Here is an 18,942-nt window from a genome sequence, read left to right as displayed (position 1 = left end):
CAAAAGGAGAGGCCATGGAAGCTGGGGGTGGATGAGATGGCATCTCTCTGCCACACCTCTGCTGCACTGCAGACTTGGGTGGACTTCAACCACCTATGAAAACACACCATGAGGAACTGGGGAGGAACTGGGAGCAGGAACATCTGTGAATTATTTTACTTCCACTTAGTCTAAGGAAACTCTCTTCCTTATGTCCTCTCATTCACAGCTTCTTTTACTATGCTTAGATGTAGTAAATAAAAGAAAAATACTTGCTCCTCCTGACTTCAAACTCATGTCTCCCTCAGTTGAAGAAATCTGCTATATAAAAATTCCTTAAGCAAGTGAAAAGTAAGATCCATTAATTCCCACTTCTCACACAGAAGTGAATCAGGATATCCCATCTGAAAGCCTGGAGTGAAAACAAAGAAAATATCTACAAAATAAAAAAACCTGCCTGTATAATAAAAATATTGTGGAAACATCTCTGATGAGGGGGAAAGTAAGATCACAGAACCAGACGATGGTAGGGGTTGAAAGAGACCTCCAGAGATCATTGAATCCAACCCCTCTGCCATAGCAGGATCACCTAGGGCAGGTCACACGGGAATGCGTCTAGATTGGTCTTGAAAGTCTCTAGAGACTCTAGAGACAGTGTCATATTGCTAAGTTTAAAGAAAAAACTGTATGGAAACCAGCATTTTCTTTCTGACAGCACTGTTTCCAATAGAAAAGTGCAGAACCTGCCATTTAGCCTTTTTTTTCTTTATTTTTTGTATTTTTTTACAGATACTCTAGAAATAAACCAAAAGCATTTGTGATACAGAAATGAAACAAAGCAACAAACCCATTTATTCCTGGACACCAAACATAATTTAGACGGATGTGGTATGTATAAGAAATTATAATTTGTCCCTGAAAGCCATTTAATTATTCAGATTATCTGATTCCTTCAGTCAGTCTTGTATTGATTGATTAGAGAACTTGATAAATCAAAATCTGCATTACTGCTGCTCTCACAGCAGCAGAGGTAGGTAGTTTGTTCCAGTCCCTACCCACAAGTTAGTTTATGGAGACATGCAAATGGCTATGGTTCATAAACAGGTTGGTAAGTGTTCCTTCATCTGCTAAAGGAATCATTACGTAAGGGCATCAGGAAAGGGGGCAAAAAGCTGCTTAATAAATCAGGGTATGAGTAACGAAATTCCCAGCTCCTTGGCTAATGCCTATGACAGATCATGGTCTCTCTATTCCCAGGGCCCACTCGTGATCTGCAGCACACCAAGTCTTGGGTGGTGAGCTTGGGGCTCCGACCTCCATAAGTGCACATGCATCAGTTGGGCCCAAATTAGATAGAAAATCCTCTCAGAGCACCAAGGAGCATTTGCCTTTGATTTCAGAGCTCTCCTGCTACACACAACCCTTATGACCAGCTTGACTGTCTATTGCCAGCCTGGACCAAATAACCTCTAAAAGAGTAGCAATTAACGTAATGAGTGGACTGATGGGTGTCCCCCCATAGCTACAGGCCTCAGCAGCAACACGTCTCCAGCAAACTGGAATGTCTAGTCCTGAAACTCCACCTCTGTAAAAGGAAGGAAGTAGAAAACTAAAAAGAGGGAGGATTTAAAAAAAAAAAACACAAACATTAAATGAATCCCTCCAGCTTGATCCAGCACTCACTGAAGCTCATGGAAAACTTGTACTGGTATCAGTGGGGCTGAACTGGATGTATTATAAAGACAGTTTTCCAGGTTATACAAATATATATTAAACTGAGTGGTTGAAGCTACACTGACTGTGTTCCTGGTAGTCAGAACTTGGCTCTCTAGGACAAAAGAAACATGCAGAACCTCCCCTGCCTCCCCCAAAGATAAAACAAAACAACTAAACTCTACACATGTCAACAGTTAATCAGAACAAACTTGATTAGTATTACTTGTCTATACAGAAAACTGATTAAAGCAAATTATTTGCATGGTTTCCTATGTAACAGAAAGGGAAAAAAACACCCACAATTTTTTTTAGCTTAATTTAAAAATAATTCTTATTTCACAATAATAATCTCTATACAGCAAACTGCTTAAAATTCATGTCTTACATTTCTCTGGGATATCTTCTTTGCATAGTGAAGCCCTTTACAAACATCAAAACTGCAGGCTGACACAACAGAGAGATCATCTGTGGACCATCTCAGGGGAGCAAGGATGGTCACATCAGGTCAGACCAGACACCCCACCTCTGACAGGTGTGGAGAGCAGATACTTGGAGAGACACACAAAAACAGGGCATTCATGCAGCAGTTTTGCCTCAGGATGCTCTCCCAGGCACAAGACATGTGCAGCTTTGGCATGCCCAGAGCCAGAGAAGCACTGCATTCAAGAGCCCTTAAGTAATTTCTCTGCTGTGAATTCACCTAATCACTTTAAAATCCCTCAGTCCATACAACACTCTTGCCAAAGAGTTCCACGGCTTAACTACAATTCAGCAAAGACATTTCTCTGGTTTATTCCGAACTTGACAGTTTTCTTTGATGCCCCTTGGCTCTTCTGCCAGAAGAGTCAGTCTCTGGCTTCCATTTTATCTTGTACGCAAAAAGGGAGTTAAATAACTGCTTCCAGCATTCACTGCTTTAATGAGTTTCAGAGATTTTCCTATGCATATGCAAAAACTTGCTGTTTGGCTGCACTATTCACAGATAAGGTACAGCAGCAGTGGAGTAGTCTGAGTTACCTGCAACGCAGACAAATGCTGCCCATCTTAAGGTTGTGTGTATACCAGCAGCACACTGTGAGCCCTCACTTCCTAGCAAAAACTTTGTATTTCGACTTACAGACTGTTCAGACAAACCTACAAAGAAGTGCATGTACTATGTGTTTAATTCCAGTCAGCATACAAAGTAACACCAGCGCCCACCACGTGGTCAAACAAAGCCAGGTGGGAACACCAGGGAAAAATAGAGAAGGAAAATAAAGCGGCTTCACAGAGGGGAGCTAGGTCTTCGCTTTTCTTTCACAGCTGCTCGTGTTTCTGTTTGCTTCATTGTTGTTTCCTACACTGTAACTGGTAATTATGTCATTATGTCTAGGAAAAAATAGCACTGGAGAATTTGAAAGTGCATTTTCAAACCTGGACATAAGTTGGTCAGCTTCACTTATTCTAAGAAGTGATTGAACCCGACAGACCGAGTTCTTTCCTGACATAAAAAGCAGGACAACCCTTCAGCAGCAGGTGACAGCTCTGTGTAGCAAGCCTAAGGAGCACTTGTCGCACGGTTGGCAACACGATACAGGAGTACACCCCTTCAGCCCCTGTTCTACCCTATATTATCACCGCCTGTCCTGAAATAGCTGTTGCACTTTATTCGAGAGGTAGCTGCCCGTCAGCATTTACAAACTCTCACCTCCCAGAGCAAAGGGTGTGTGCGGGGCAAGGTGAGGTGGGGGAAGGTAAGAGAAATAATTGCAAGCATCAGGCACATCCTTTATTAGAGACAGGCACCGCACCGATGCGCTCAGCAGTTCGAGCAGGCAGAGATCACCTATCTGTTGCTCTGAGGTGCACTTGCCAGCAGAGTTTCCTCCTCAGCTAGGATCCCTCAGCTCCAGCGCTGCTTTATTCTCTCTCCCGAATAACCTGTACTTCCACAGTAACGCTAGGGCACTCTTTGTAAAATTAGGCCGTCGCTGTCCCCTCCCCTTACAGAACGAGTTTAGAAAAGCCCATCTGGAACCAGGCTTTTTCCCGTCAGGTTTTATCTCCCCGCGTCGTTATCCCGGCACGTCTTGGAGACCGGGAATCAACAGTCCCGATCACCGCAACAGCAAAGCCGTGCCCTTGCGTACACCCCCACAACGATCTGGCGGTATCGGCCGAAACTCACATCACCCGCGGGGCTTGTGCGGGGGGCCCATATGGCCCCCAGCCCCCGCCGCAGAACGGCTGAGCGCCCTCCGCACGGCCGGCAGCGTTGGCGGCGCTCGGGGAACCGGGACAAGCTTCCCGCCTGACGGGGCTCTCCCGAGACAGCCGCCGTCCCCAGCTGGAAGAGCGGGGGAGGCCGCGGGGAGGGGCGGAGACACGCTGGGGCCTCTCGGCGGGGCGGGAGCGTCCCCGCCGGGGAGCGCCGCAGGCGCGTGGGCGGGGGCCGCCCCGCGGCAGTTGGTGCCCGCCCTGGCCCCGCGCGCGGCCTGAGCCCCGCCCCCGTCGCTGCCTGGAAGCCGCGGAGGGGGCGGCGCGGAAGGGAAATCACGTGAGGCCTCCCCCGAAGCGCCACCTGAAGGGCCGTACCACTGCGTGGGGGTGCGGAGGGAAAACGAGAGGCCGAAACGGTCGCGCGGAACCAGCGCGGCCCGCCTCCTCCAGCCCGCCGCGGAAGCCGGCTGTCAAACGACCAACCGGCCGCGAAAACTAAACAGGGAGAGGCGACTGTTTGCAGGCGATGGCGGCGCTCCCGCCCCCCAGCGAGCGGTTGGTACGTGGCCGTTAAGGAGGCGCCGGCGGCGGCCAACCCCAGTGGCGCTCTGGACGCGGTAACCAGATATTCAAAAACAAGACGTCAGCCCACAATGCCCCGAGCAGCCGCCAGCATTACCTCATCCCACAAGGCCCTGCGCCGGCGCTGAGAAGCTTCTAGGGGCGGGGTGACCATGGCGACCGGCTGATATGCACCGGGCCGGGCCAGCGGCCCGCCTCCCCCGGGAGAGGCGGCGGCAGCCAATGGGGAGCCCGCGGGGTGACATCATGGGCTATTTTTAGCGGGCTCCCGGTCGCTGATAAGTGAAGGGCTCCACGCCGGGAGCGAGCTCAGAGCGCGGGGTAAGGCGGCAGCGCGATCTCCGGCCGCCGGGTGGAGGCGAGCGGAGCGGGCAGAGCGCGGCCGGCACAGCAGCGCGGAGCTGGGGAGGGCGCGTACGAAGGCGGGGAAAAGTACTTGCGGCAACTTGTGGCTGTGGAGCAGCGTCCCGGCCCCACAGCGGCACTAGAAGGAGGAGAGGCGGGCTTGTGAGGCGTTCCGTCGAAGCTCCGCGCAGCTCCGCCAGGCTAGGCGGACTCTCAGTGCAGCGGAAGCAGGGACCGCGGGCCCGGCCCGCGCCGGGAGGACCCTCCGCGCTCCGGCGAGAAGTAAGGCTCGGCTTTTGCCTTCCCCCGTCCCTGCGCGGCCGGGAGGGTTTGGGTGGCCTTGCGGAGCGGGGCGCAAGCGGCAGCCGGGCAGCTTCTCCGCGCTGCCGCAGCTCCCGGCGCCACTCCGCGGACTCTCTTCTATGAGTGCAAAGATGGAGCCTACTTTCTACGAGGATGCCCTGAACGCCAGCTTCGTGCCGCCGGAAAGCGGCGGGTATGGATATAATAACGCCAAAGTGCTAAAGCAGAACATGACGCTGAACCTGTCCGACCCATCCAGCAACCTGAAGCCGCACCTGAGGAACAAGAACGCCGACATCCTCACCTCCCCCGACGTGGGACTCCTGAAACTGGCTTCGCCTGAACTGGAGCGGCTCATCATCCAGTCCAGCAACGGGTTAATCACCACCACGCCGACCCCGACGCAGTTCCTTTGCCCCAAAAATGTCACCGACGAGCAAGAGGGGTTCGCGGAAGGCTTTGTGAGAGCCTTGGCGGAACTGCACAACCAGAACACCATGCCCAGCGTGACCTCCGCCGCACAACCTGTTAACAGTGGCATGGCACCTGTGTCCTCTATGGCCGGCAACAGCAGTTTCAACGCAAATTTGCACAGCGAGCCGCCGGTGTATGCTAATCTCAGCAACTTCAACCCCAATGCGCTCAACTCTGCACCCAACTACAACGCAAACAACATGGGCTACGCAACCCAGCATCACATAAATCCCCAGATGCCAGTACAGCATCCCAGGCTTCAGGCTCTGAAAGAAGAGCCTCAGACTGTACCTGAAATGCCAGGGGAAACTCCTCCCCTGTCCCCTATTGACATGGAATCACAGGAGAGAATCAAAGCCGAAAGAAAACGCATGAGAAACAGAATCGCAGCATCCAAATGCCGGAAAAGGAAGTTGGAAAGGATTGCCAGGTTGGAAGAAAAAGTGAAAACTTTGAAAGCTCAGAACTCAGAGCTGGCATCCACTGCCAACATGCTCAGAGAACAGGTTGCACAGCTTAAGCAGAAGGTCATGAACCATGTCAACAGCGGATGCCAGCTAATGCTAACACAACAGTTGCAAACGTTTTGAAGAGACTGTCTTAAAAGAACTGTGATGATGTGGTATAACTAAAACAAAACCCCAGAAGTGGCAGATGCATAAAGCTAATGGTAAAAGCTGAAAGGCTGAGTCCTGCCTGTGCTCTGCAAAGCGCATGTGTGGAAAGACTGGCAAGCCTTCAGCTTGAGTCAGTGGAGCGGCCAGCACTGCTCTGAGAAGTGCTGTTCCTGCTCAGATGAGATGTCAGATCTTTGTTTAACATTGACCAAGACCTGCATGGACCTAACATTCGATGATCATTCAGTATTAAAGGTTAAACTGCAATAGAAATTGTAGGTTGCTTTATGTAGTATTACTTTAAAAAAAAAAAAAAAAAGGTGGGGGGGAAGTTTGTGGGAGGCTGATAAACCAGAACTATTCTGCCTGCCTTCAAGTAAATTGTGTATGTACATATCTTTTTTTTATTTTATTTTATGAAAGTTGATTAATGTCAATAAACTACTTCATGACTTTGTAAGTTATTTTTATGTTGTTTATTTGGGCACAGCCCAGCATTGTTTGTAAATAAGAGGTTGTTTTGTTTTGTTTTTTTAGCACTCTTGAGTTTACCATTTGTAATAAAGTATAATTTTTTTAATGTCTCTGTTTCTGGAAAAATTCTAGAGGGTTCTATTATATTTAAGAAAAATAAAATAATTAAAATGCATTTCCCCCTTACACTTTTTTTTTTATAGTACCTGAGTTGGGAAAATGCCCTTTATGCTGAACTTTAGGGATTGTGGTAAACTTCCTCTGTAGCTACAGGCATGTCCTGGAGAGCAGGTGAGGAGAAGAGGGAAAAGCTAGATCCTGATGGCTAAATTAGTACAACTTCTGGAGCTGTCATGAAGTTGTAGGTCCCAATTGTAACCTGATTAGCTTGTCTACTGTATTGTGGTGGCCCAGTTCAAACAGCTAACTTTAAACAGCTGGGAGAGGGGTAGAAAGCCTGTGTGTGAAGCTGCTCCGTAACTGGCTGCTTGATGTGACATGCTTTTTATTAAATTGATGCCCTCAAGAAAATCAAGGCAAGTGGTTGTATTTCAAAAAACAAAATGTGCTCCAGACTTCAAAATAGAAAAGTTCACCCTTATTTCTGTATTCCTTCCTAAGCAGGGGGTGGCCCTTGTTTGTGTTTATGACAATGCTGCTATCAACAGTAAATCAGTTTTATAACCTTTTTCCTCATCTTGACATCCTTACCCTTGTGGGGTTGCTATGGGTTCTGAACTTCTCAGGAATAGAAGAGTTGGAAAAACTGAACCGAGTGTGAAATGAAAAAAGCAACCTGCTGAAAAACAGCAACTTGTATATTGCTTCTTTGCAGCAACTTGCTGAAAAAAAAACTTCTCTGGCATTTCCCATTTTTCATAAAATAATCTTAGGGTTTAGTCTGGTGTCAATATAAATATGTACCTTAGAGTGCAGGAACAACTACTCTACCAGGATTTTCAATGCTGTACTAAATTCAATTAGTTTAATAAACATCTGTCTGAAGGGAGAGCAGATGCCCTCTTCCTTTCCGTTTAGAGCCAAACAGCTAAAAGGCAAGAGATGCTATCAAAAGACAGACAGATAATATTAGAAACGAATTATTAGTGAATGCTAACTTAGAGCAGGCAGTCTTAAAAATGTCTTTTTTTTTCCTTAAAATAGGAATAACTATACTTTTAATTGATGGGACAATCTTGTCTAAGGTCACTTCATAAACTGACTAGGTATTAAGATTGATATACAACTTTACTGTTACCAAAATGAGACTCTGGAACTACTAACTAATATAAGTTCCTTACAGGAATCATAGTATCTTTCCTCCAACTTCCCCCCCACCGTTCTTATTATATGGATTTTATCATTAGGGGTTGTAGTAATGTTTAAAATATGATAATATGGTAATCTTCCACATCACAATCCAAGTGTCAAGGTGGGCACTGTTCAGATGGTGTTTGCTGCTGTCAGAGGAATACAACTGTAACAACACCAACCAAACAAAGGGTTACTAGGAGGATACTGGAGTTTGCCAAGAGTACATTTTGCTGATGTCAGCAACCCGGAAGGTAAGTTGATTTTGACCATATGTAGGAATAGACAGCAGAGGGATAATACACAGCACTGCTGGGTGTGGTTTTACAGGGATTTAGCAAGTGCCAACTAGCAAAATAAGCAGGGCAAGGAGATTAATTACCTGCAAAGGTGCATGTTTAACTCTCAACAGTGCTGGGTTATGGAATAGATGTTACAAGCGAACATTTTGCTTAATCACCTAATTACGTAAAAAATAAATACATTATATAAAATACTATGTTAATTAAATACAGCTGAGTGACAGTCTGCTCCACCCTGTCCTCATACACACACACACAGACACTTAGCATGGCAATTGTGCGTTTGCTTTCTCAAGTACCATGTTCTGTAGCACAGGTAGAAAAGTTACTGAGTACTGGCACTGCTCATTAAAGTGGGCATTGTCTGAGGTTGGTTTCTGTGATATGAGTCACTTTACTTAGTCCAGCTCACGAAGTACTGGTGTCCAGCCAGAGAATCTCTTGCCAGGAAAGGTAGGTAGATTTTAGTGCAAGTTATGTAGTTTCACAAGGAGATGAGTTATTTAGATGAACCCTTTCTTTGGTCCCACATCTTGTTTGAGGGTCAGGCCTAAGGGCAAAGTGAAGTTCTGTTCCCTCCATCTGTTTTGTAAACAGTGTGGTGGGCTACGAGCCTGTTGCTATCTGGTTCACTTCAGCACAGATTAAAATTCAGCGCTCTTGGTATATTACTGGATCACTGGGTGATCAATAAGCACATCTGTAATGAAGGCTGTGCCTGCATTTGTATGTGGTGAAATGCAAAGTTTTAACACTTACTTAAGTGCTGGGATTGAAATTGCCTAATGCACTATGTGCCTCACTTCTATAAGGAATAGTCGGTTCTCTTTGAGATCCAGAGAGAAACTCTCTTTTTGTTGCCCCAGCTGTACTCACAAGGGAATATTTTGCAAATAACAGCATTGTGAACATGTATTTTGTTTGGCTGTGAGTGCTGTCAACGGATTCAGGAAGTGAAGTCAGAAAAAGGCAGGGTTTCAAACAGGGCAGGCTACACAGAAATGCCTAGGCAAAGATCTTCTAATCAGAACAACATGTTTGGGACACAGGAATATTAATTAGAATTTGGGTCTATACTAAAACAAACAAACCCTCACACTTTTATCCCATGAACAGAAAAGAGCTACGAGGGGGGTTTGACCATGATTACTCGCTGATTAATTTCAAATCCCAAGCGCTTGTCATTACAGAAATAACACTGATAATCTAACTTACTCTGCAGATGGGAGTTACATAGCAGCCATTTCAATTTCAGCACACAGTAGCAGCTACTAAGAGTCCAAATCCTTCCATTTCTGTAGGTGTAAAAAACACTGACCTTGAGACGTGACACTTTAATATCAGCATAAGACAGAGCATACCCACTTGACACTTAAGTCTGTTGACCAAGAGACACCGCAGCTACCTTTCTATTTTATAGGAAGCTGTCAGGAAACACAGACAACATCCCTTCAAATCTATGTGAAAAATAACTATCAGTTTTGTCCCATGCAGAAGCCTAAGAAATCAATTACAATTATTATTTTCAGACCAAGTAAATAGGCTTTTAAGTGAAGTACATTGCTGCATACATGTTAATAACCTTATCCCCACAACTCTGCAGGAAGCAAAGAATCTAACTTGCAAGCACTCAGGTTAATGCAGAGCAGGCTTACATCTTAAAGGTCTTTTCCAACCCAAATGATTCTTTGATGCCGTCTGTGATATATAGTATCATGCAGCATATAGGGGCACTGCACGGAGCTGGAGCAGCACAATGTCCTGCCTGAGCAGCCCTGACTGAGGCTCTGGGGTTATGGGCTCAGGCAGCATTACTGAATAGACTGTGGAGGCAGATGGACCAGTTCAGACTGCAACAAGCTTGGGCGCCTGTAGAACACACTATGGAGCGTGGCACACCATGGCCATGAGAAGTAAAAGGCAGAAGTGGGAAAGAAAAAAAAAAAAAGAACCCTTATCTTTAATATCAAGCCCAGTGCTTTCTCTGTTCTCCATCTCCTCCTCTCTACCCTTATTCCCAAGACTTAGGTATAGTTACCCACATCAAGAAACTAAAACCAGTTCAGGCAAAGTTTGCTGTGTAGAAAAAAAAAATAGTTGCAAACATCATAAGCCAAAGTATTGCTAACAGGCAGATGGACAGCAAGGAAAGAATACTGAAATTACCATATACACAAACCCATTATTAAACAGAATATAAATGGTAACATCTAGCTTTAGAGACAGGAAGAAGGGAGCCAGTATTAGCCTTGCAACTAAAGCAAATTCAAAATATAGGTGTTTTGCTTTTTGAGAAGGCAGTTCTTCCAGAGGAGAACTTGTTCTCTAGACTTGGACACACTGTCAACACCAGTGTCTGCACCCAAGGGCTGGTGGCAATCCTAATTCTACACATATACCTTATTGTTGACATGAATATTTCAATACATCCTCTGAGCAGAGAATGGTGCAGAAAGTCATCATATAATGTACCATGAAATCCTCTGACTACTTAAACAGTTTTAGAGTGACTTGGCACAGCGGGAGCCTCTTTTCCAATTTTGCACATTATTCTTTGCAGTACATTTTTGTTAGGGAACAATGGAACTACAAAAATCAAATTAGATGTTCATCACAGTCCCTTCTGTCCTTAAATATTTTGAAATATTAGAAACATAGTTACAATGGGGAAGAATGGCTTTTTTAGAAGCTAATTAAATATTGAAAACACTGCTAATTATCTTAGTTATAGAGTAACAACAGACATCAGGGGAAAACAAAACAAAAATTCAATTCAGAAAAATGAGTACAGTGAGTAACCTATTTTTCAAATCTCTTACAAAACTTGACCTGATTAATCCAAATCTCTATAAAATATTTAGAAACTGACTCTGTAAACAGAAGTGGAGAAAGAACTATTATTTTTCTCAGTCTCACAATTATGTTGTGTTTTGAGCCTTGTATTCTCCAAGTGATCTTTAGGCTGATTGCTTAAACAAAAGGACTAGCAACTTGCTGAAACTTCTTCTGACCTATGAACTTTGTTCTTTATTCTCTTTTAAATTAAAGCAAATTCCTGTGAAACCTGGTAGCATAACACCAAAAATGTGGGAAATGGGACACAGTTCCAGCAGATGGAGCTCAAAAGAAACCGTCCTGGAATGAGCTGCATAGATGCCTGCAACAGGAGCCTCTGCTCAGATGGTGTGGTAGCCAGGAAAGGCAGCAGATGAAATCTGCTATCATGCAAATGCATTGAAAAAAAATATTTAACGGTTTTCCTGGATTTTTAAAGTAATCCCTGCAACAAGTAGGGAGGTCCTGCATCATTTTAATAATGGAATAACTACACTTCAGAAGACACTATGAGTTCAAAACTGAGCATCCATGGCTATTCTTCTGAATTCTCATCCACAATGATGATTAGTGGGCATGACTTTTGGAAGTCTGCTGTCATCGTGTCTTTTATGTCTCAGATAACAAGTCATGAAAACATGCAGGACACAAGCATAATACAGTGAATGTCGCTATCCAAACTCACCAAGCCATTCACATAGCACTCATGTTGAAAAGAGAGATCTTAAGAATTTTTAGATCTCCACTGAATGTCAGTTTAAAAGCATGGTCTAGCACTACCACACTTGGAGCCTACCTATTTCAAGTGCTGACCTATCTCAAACTTGCTGACCATTATGTGACCACAAATCAAGCACCTTGGCAACTAGAAAAAGTTCATTTTCATTTGTGTCCAAAGGTAGTTACAGAATTTTTAACAGCAGTAAAACCTGTAAGCTGTGCACCAATACTGCAAGCTCCGGTCGTTTTATTTTTGCCTTGAGAAGTGGAAGACAAAAGGTTCCTTTTTAAATGAGGCCATAACACTTTAGAGATACAGCTCAGGTTTTATTAATTTTAACTTCTGACACCTAACTCTGGGTTATGTAGGTTAGGAGGCACCACAGCTTCTCCTCACAGTTAACAGAAAAGCACAGGCCTCTTCAGAGAGTGATTTAGTATTTGCTAATTGGAAGCATCTATGTCTCAACAATCTTATTCTTTTAACCCAGCATCCTCTAGGATGAAATCAGAGCATAATGATTATCTGATTAGAATCAGAAGACACTTCCTTTTACTGAGCAAAGATGTTCTGCAAACATCCACTACATGTTAGTGAAGAACAAATTTCCATATGCAAAAATTTTACTCTCCAGTACCATATATACAACGTAGGCTAATTTTCACCTGAAACACTAAAGCACCCCCAAACATACACTGTCAAAACTCTTTACAAGACATCACTAAAAACAAGACTTAGTATCAACCCTCCAGTGATGTCTCTGGGCCCCACTCAAGACACAATCCTTATCATGCCAAATAATCACCAAGCGTCTTACCCAAATACTTGCAGGGGAGAAAAAGAACCCAAATTCTCAAGGCAAAATCCATCTCTAGTTTCCTTGTTTGGCTTTGCTATCATACAGACTGTCCATTCTCCCTGTTTCCTAACTGAACCAGATGAAGTATTTATAATAAGGTGGTTTTACATAAAAAAATCACAGAAAAACTATGCAAAGCCATGCAGTAGGTCTAGCTGACATCAGATCTCACAGAACAAGCATTTACAGTTGGTCTACAGCGAGGTTACTGCCCAGAGCTAGCACTTGAAAAGTTAACAGCAAAGTCTCCTTCAAATGATGGAACATGTGAATTTAATGGGTTTTGCATAGGTTCTTTCTCCTTGAAGCTGAGATTTCTAGCCAGTATCTTTCCAGTGCAGCACTGCAGACAGCAGCACCTTTGTCAGATTTCAGCGCTGCTTTTCCCTCTGCTCATTAATCTATGCTTTTAATACATGAGCTTGGTTAGGGACTTCTGAATTTTATTTCCCACTTCTGCACTCTCCAAACCTCCTAAATGCAGCATATTTAGAGAAGTGACCCTGACTAAGCTTCACAGCTACTGACAGATTTTGCTTCTGTGTAATTTTTGTGAAAGTTAACAATAAAATTAACCAATTTGATTATTTCTCAAAATACTTGATTGGCAGTTACCAAAAAGCAGCACAAGTCCTAAAGATGGTGAAAATACCACATCTGCAAAGCAGGCCACTGACAAATATTGGAAAGAAAACATGTTTTAAAATCATAGTATCTTATGTTGGGAAACAAGGATGTCAGAATTTCCAGAGCAGAAAGAAAGTAAGAAAGATAATGAGCAAGGGCAAAACGTTTTGTCCAAAGAGACCTTTTTTCTTCTTACCGTAAATTTGCTAAACCTCAGACCAGACTTTTCTTAAGAAAGTTACACGGCTCTAACTTTTTAAAAATGGATTGTTTCAACCTGGTTCACAAGTATTTCACAGTCTTTCTTGACTGAAATATATCCTGGGGCCTTGCTGCATGGGGTAGTTGAATCCCCATCCCTGGAAGGGTTTAAAAGACACAAAGATGGGGTGCTAAGGGACATGGTTTCGTACCAGGCTTGTCAGAGTTTGATAATGGTTGGACTCAATGATATTAAAGGTCTTTTTCAACCAAAATGATTCTATGATCCTATGACCTCAGGTACCTTTAGGTGTGGTGTTTTAAGAAGCCACCAATAAAGCAGTTTAGGTTTATACACTGGTGTGTGGACTGCAGTAACTGAACAGTTGGCCACTGCTGCTACAAGGGCTGCTGCTGCCAGGCAAGCACTGACAGATCCACCTCTTGGCCTTAGAGAGCTCAGCTTTGATGTGCGTTAGCTTTTTTTTTTTTTTTCCCCACATCAGTGCCAGCCTGAGCAGCCACCTTTCTCCTCCTTTGCCTCTTCTTTTGCATTCCCTCACCTGTGCTGGTAGTGCTTTTGGGAATATTGAAGAATACTTATTTTAATCTGCATTACTTCCCTTATTCTGTTAACCACACAGCCTACAGACACCTGAAATGATGGGGGACAGTAGGGAAGGCAGAACATCAACACAGGTACAAGCAGTAAAGATGTAGCATCTCCTGAAAGAAATGCTCACCGGCAACCTTCAAACTGCCAGAAACTGAGTCACAGCTCTTAAATCTATCCTTCCCACTTTCAATTACACTACAAAAATGCCCAGGCAGATTTTGCACCCGTTTTACTAACTTAATTTGAATTCACACTTTTGGTTAAACAAGCTCAACTTCCCATATGGACAAACCTATAAAACATGGTTTGACTTTCACAGTGAATATTTTCCTGCACCCCTTAACTCAAAGGAGAAGGTGAGTCCTTGCTCTACCCACCTATGAAACTGTTTTTGTTAGATGACTAACTTTATGCATATATATTTCAAATTATTGAAGAGGGCAGTGAGGTTAGTATTCAAAGTCTTATAAATGGAATTTCTTGCACATGTTCCTGATATTGGCTTCCATGTCTGGTTTGAATTTACTTACAAAACACACCAGCACATCCAAAATTAGTTTCGACCTATTTCCTTTGCCCCCCTCTGTTGACTATGTTATCATTCTTATCTGCAGAAATTGCTTCTGTGTTTTTCACTGGACAGGAAGTACTGCACTGGCAATACAAGAAAGGCTTGGGGTTTAACTTCATATTAGCTGTGGTTGCTTCCATGGATGTGTTCCCTTGGGTGAAATGTGGCAACTTGGGTAACAAAACGCTCTCACAGTTAGTACCACGAACATCTATTTGCTACTAGGAAAACCAGTTACACCTCTGATCAAACGCTGAAGGTAACAATAACAAAGTATGGTGACAAAAGCAACAAAATAATGGGCGCAGGGAAAGAAAGACCTTACAAAGTTCCTCTTTTTTTATGTTAGAAACAGCTCAATTCCCAAATCTGCTGCAAATTAGGAACACCAGCAACTCCCTAGGTGAACAGTGCTGCCTGATTTTCTGTCACCTTTCTTAGGGTATTCTCTCCTGAAATTCAGTTCTAAGCGTTTTTGCATGTCTAGAGTCACATCTAGGAAGGAAAAGCCGATGTTATTCCTTTGGGAATACAGTGCCCAATACAGCATACAAGTACAGGCCTATCAACCTCTGAAAGCACACTACTAAGGATCTGAGGCTTTCCCTGCCTCTTTAGGAAGGTCTAGATTCTGTGGTGGCAGTAGTCATCTAAGGACATTAAGGTGAAAGAAAACTCCTTGTCTTGTTCAACTGTATAGAAATGGGAACAAGCAAGACCTTGTAATTAACATACAAAAATAAGCCCAGATTCCTCAGAGTTCCTAGGATTCAGCTGATACCAGACAACACAGTAAGTAATGACATTGAGTTCAAATTCCACCAACAGCTTTACAGGAGGAGCTATGTCATAGTCCTACATATGACTTTCAATAACTGCTAGGTATATGAAGCATAATGGAGATCTGCAGGACAGAAGTACTGAGCTTAATTCTCCTTTTTTCCAGGAAGTCCAGGTCTTGGCTTAAAAAAACAAAACCAAAAAAGCAAACCAAAGAACTAATTCTTGGCCTAAACCCTTCCTTTGGTTTGGATCCTCAGAAAAAAGTTCACTTCATGGAGATCTACACCCTGATTTAAATGACTCTATGACTCCATGAGTCTATGAGTTATAAAACAGAAGTTTTAAAAGTATAGGTTTGAAACAAACAGAAACTCCCCATCTAGCCAGTAAAAAGTATCACTTTTGCCTCTGCAACTAAAAATTATTATTTATAATGAAGTTCTAAAAATATATGAAAGGCACTTGCAAGTCATAAGAAGAGGCAGAATAAGCTCAGAGCTCTCAAATACTGAGAATTTTTAATGGCTTTGTATTTCTTTTGTTGTCATCATCAATATTTGCATTATCTAAAGCCTCCTCCACCTATGAACAATGCTATATTAAAACAGATTTTGATTCAGTTATTGAACTATATTAACCTATATTTAACTGCTGCTATTAATCTAAAATTGGAGTACTGTGATTCACAGCATTATAAAACCCTATGATTTCTTACATTTATTTGCTTAATATATACTTGCCATGCCTAACATCACAAGCCTCATCTTAATCTTGAATTTAGCTATTATTTGATACTTTATGCTCTGGAACGCCTTCCTTAAGTCTGAAGCCTTAATTTAAGCCAGCTGTTCCACAGTAACTCTACATGTGTGGGATTTTCCCACTAAAGGAAAATTATAGTTTTTTTTTCTTAAGAGATAAAATGTCCCTTGTGGGATGGCTCATTTTAAATACAAAGAAACTATCAAAGCTGGTTCAGCCATCTGATTTGAAAATGATCCTGAGCAACAGAGATGTGTATGTTACTGTCACATCTTGTCCACATTAGGGTTTCATTTACCTAGTCAGGTTGGCTTTTTTAGCTGTTTGTCCTGAGCTATACAGTTTTGTTGGAAGCTGGTGATTACCATGTGTGTATTAACGTATTTGCCCTCTCAGCATCGTTGTATGAGTCTGTCTTCAAGGCAGTAACACACTGCTGACACTGAACCTCGTGTCCAGTCAATCCTCTTCTGAGCAGTTCTAGTCCCACTGCCATTCACAGGCTAGTACCACAACATCTAAGGTCCACACGAATTGCTGCCTGTGGTAACCTCATCTTTTGCCTCACTTCAACCCCAGACAGTATGTGTGAGGATGGAGGATGATGATGAAACACCTATCTTACAATTTCACCTGCTTGCTACGCTGCTTGACAGCAATGGCCACCTTTCTAAGGACAGCTACTGAAGAAGGTGGGTGACAGGTCTCTACTATCCCCTCCACAAGGCCACACACTGGTAGCAGTGCCCTGTGCCCTATTCTAGCCTGTGTCCCATCTCTAGGAGCAGTAGGGGCAGATGGGTGGGAAAGAAAACAGCTACTCAGCCTAACTGCAGGCAGCAAAGCTCATGTATCAAAACTCTTAGTATGCTTCTGTCAACATTCATGTCTTGTGGGGTTTTTTTCACCAAGTATTTTACAATATACTGTATAGAGATTCATAGACTCATGTAATTGTTTTACTTGGAAAAGACCTTTGAGTCCAATCATCAACCTAGCACCACCACAGCCGTTAAACCGTGTCCCTAAGTGCCATGTCTACATTTTTTGTTGGGTGTTTTTCTTTTTCCTTTTTCTTTTTCTATTTTTCTTTTTTTCCTTTTTTTTAATTAATATTTTATGAAAAATATTGGCATGGGAATTAACCATAAATATACAACTGTAAAGAAATTTTACATCCTGATATTAGAAGCACTTGGTTCCTTTATATCCAATATAATATTCCAAAACAATAATTTTTATTCAAATGAATTCTCTTGTGAGTAGCACACACTGAAGACTATTAGTATTCATGGGGAAGGATGTATATGTACACATAAGTACCTACAGAATGCTATTGGTATGTTATTTAAGGGCAGAAAAAAATAGCATTGAAATACAGTTTTTCAATGCCATTTTGATCACAAAAAAATGGGAAATGGGCTCTGAAAACAAAATAATGTCATACCAGAGGCAACAGCATATAAAGGGTTAAAAATCAATGCAGCATTTAAGAGTAACAGAATGTTTTCCTGTAAACTCCTTCTATGGCATGATCTAGGGGAAGGTCCAACTTAAGTGCTGGATGTTCATACAGGATTTCCTATGACTAATGCTGTCAGCATTCAAAACTTTTAATTTGAAATGTGGGCGTTATACACAGATAGGAAATTTACCATTTCAAATTTCTTACTTGAAAATGAATGAAAATTATTCTGATTTTCAGATTCATTTGCTCTATGTGGAATGATACCATGAAATAAGGAAGTCACTGAGTGGCATATGCTGGGATTGCCTGCCAAGCTTTTACACAAGTCCTTTATATCTGGATGGGATTCACAGGAAGCTTGTACAGGAAGGCCATTTCCTTCTTTATTTTTGAAAAGCTTTGTTGGATGGAAATTATGCCAGTGAGTAAAAGAGGGGAAGGGGGAACAAACGACCATCCTAGTGGTTTTGGTGCCAATCCATGCAAAACTGGAAGTCACATCTAGAGAACATTAATGCAACCTGTTGTAAAATGAACTAACGAAAAACAAGCTTACTGAGTGCAAAAAAAAAATTAAGTTGGGTTTTTTAAATATTCAAAAAGAAACTAAGAGAGGTATCAAACCAAAAGAGTGTGGAAAGTGCAAATGGGAGATGTAATCTGCTACAATTAAACTAAACTTGCCATAATTCCTAATGAGCAAGCCAAGGCTGTGTATATTCTCTAGTAAGTTTGCTCTGAAATCTGTTGCAAGCTCTGGCTTTAAAATAGTGATATTACATTGAATTAAACATGAAGTTACTAATATAGGTTGAGCTGTCACTAAAATATCCTTCCTTTCATTTCTTACTGTCATGTTGATCCCATTTTCATGACGTTGTATTCATTTTTAGCTGAAACTAAACTTTCCATATGTCTTGTGACACAAGGGAAAAAGAAGGTTGATTCTCTAGCTCATCTCTTTACTTATTGTAGCTAATTCACCATGCTAGTACTTGTCTTTCCTTAATCTGGCTCTTCTAAAATCCCTAGCAGGCTTATTACTATTCTATGCACTATCACACTATCCATATTGAGCCAAAGGGTTTGCTTCACTGGGAACCATAACAGTAGAAAATATACCTACAGGTAGACTACAATGGGTGTAGATGCCTCCTCATCATCTACCACATCACCTGGCAGGAGTTCCAGAAGTCT

The 18,942-nt window shown here is 42.7% G+C and overlaps 1 protein-coding gene across 1 annotated transcript; it reads left to right on the top strand.

The window, feature by feature from the left end:
- The first annotated feature begins 5,193 nt into the window (after positions 1-5,193).
- Positions 5,194-6,741, top strand: JUN (Jun proto-oncogene, AP-1 transcription factor subunit). Its single transcript, XM_054398382.1, has one exon. The coding sequence runs from the start codon at positions 5,244-5,246 to the stop codon at positions 6,186-6,188; it is 945 nt and encodes a 314-aa protein (XP_054254357.1). The 5' UTR covers positions 5,194-5,243; the 3' UTR covers positions 6,189-6,741.
- Positions 6,742-18,942: the final 12,201 nt, after the last annotated feature.

Source organism: Indicator indicator, unplaced genomic scaffold (assembly GCF_027791375.1).
Source record: "Indicator indicator isolate 239-I01 unplaced genomic scaffold, UM_Iind_1.1 iindUn_scaffold_38, whole genome shotgun sequence".
Lineage (NCBI taxonomy): Eukaryota > Metazoa > Chordata > Aves > Piciformes > Indicatoridae > Indicator > Indicator indicator.
Note: the sequence above shows the minus strand (reverse complement) of the source record. Positions and strands in the feature narration are given on the sequence as shown.

What these genes read in the sequence shown, in the direction of transcription:
- JUN (XM_054398382.1), top strand. Translation starts at nt 5,244, where the DNA reads ATGAGTGCAAAGATGGAGCCTACTTTCTACGAGGATGCCCTGAACGCC.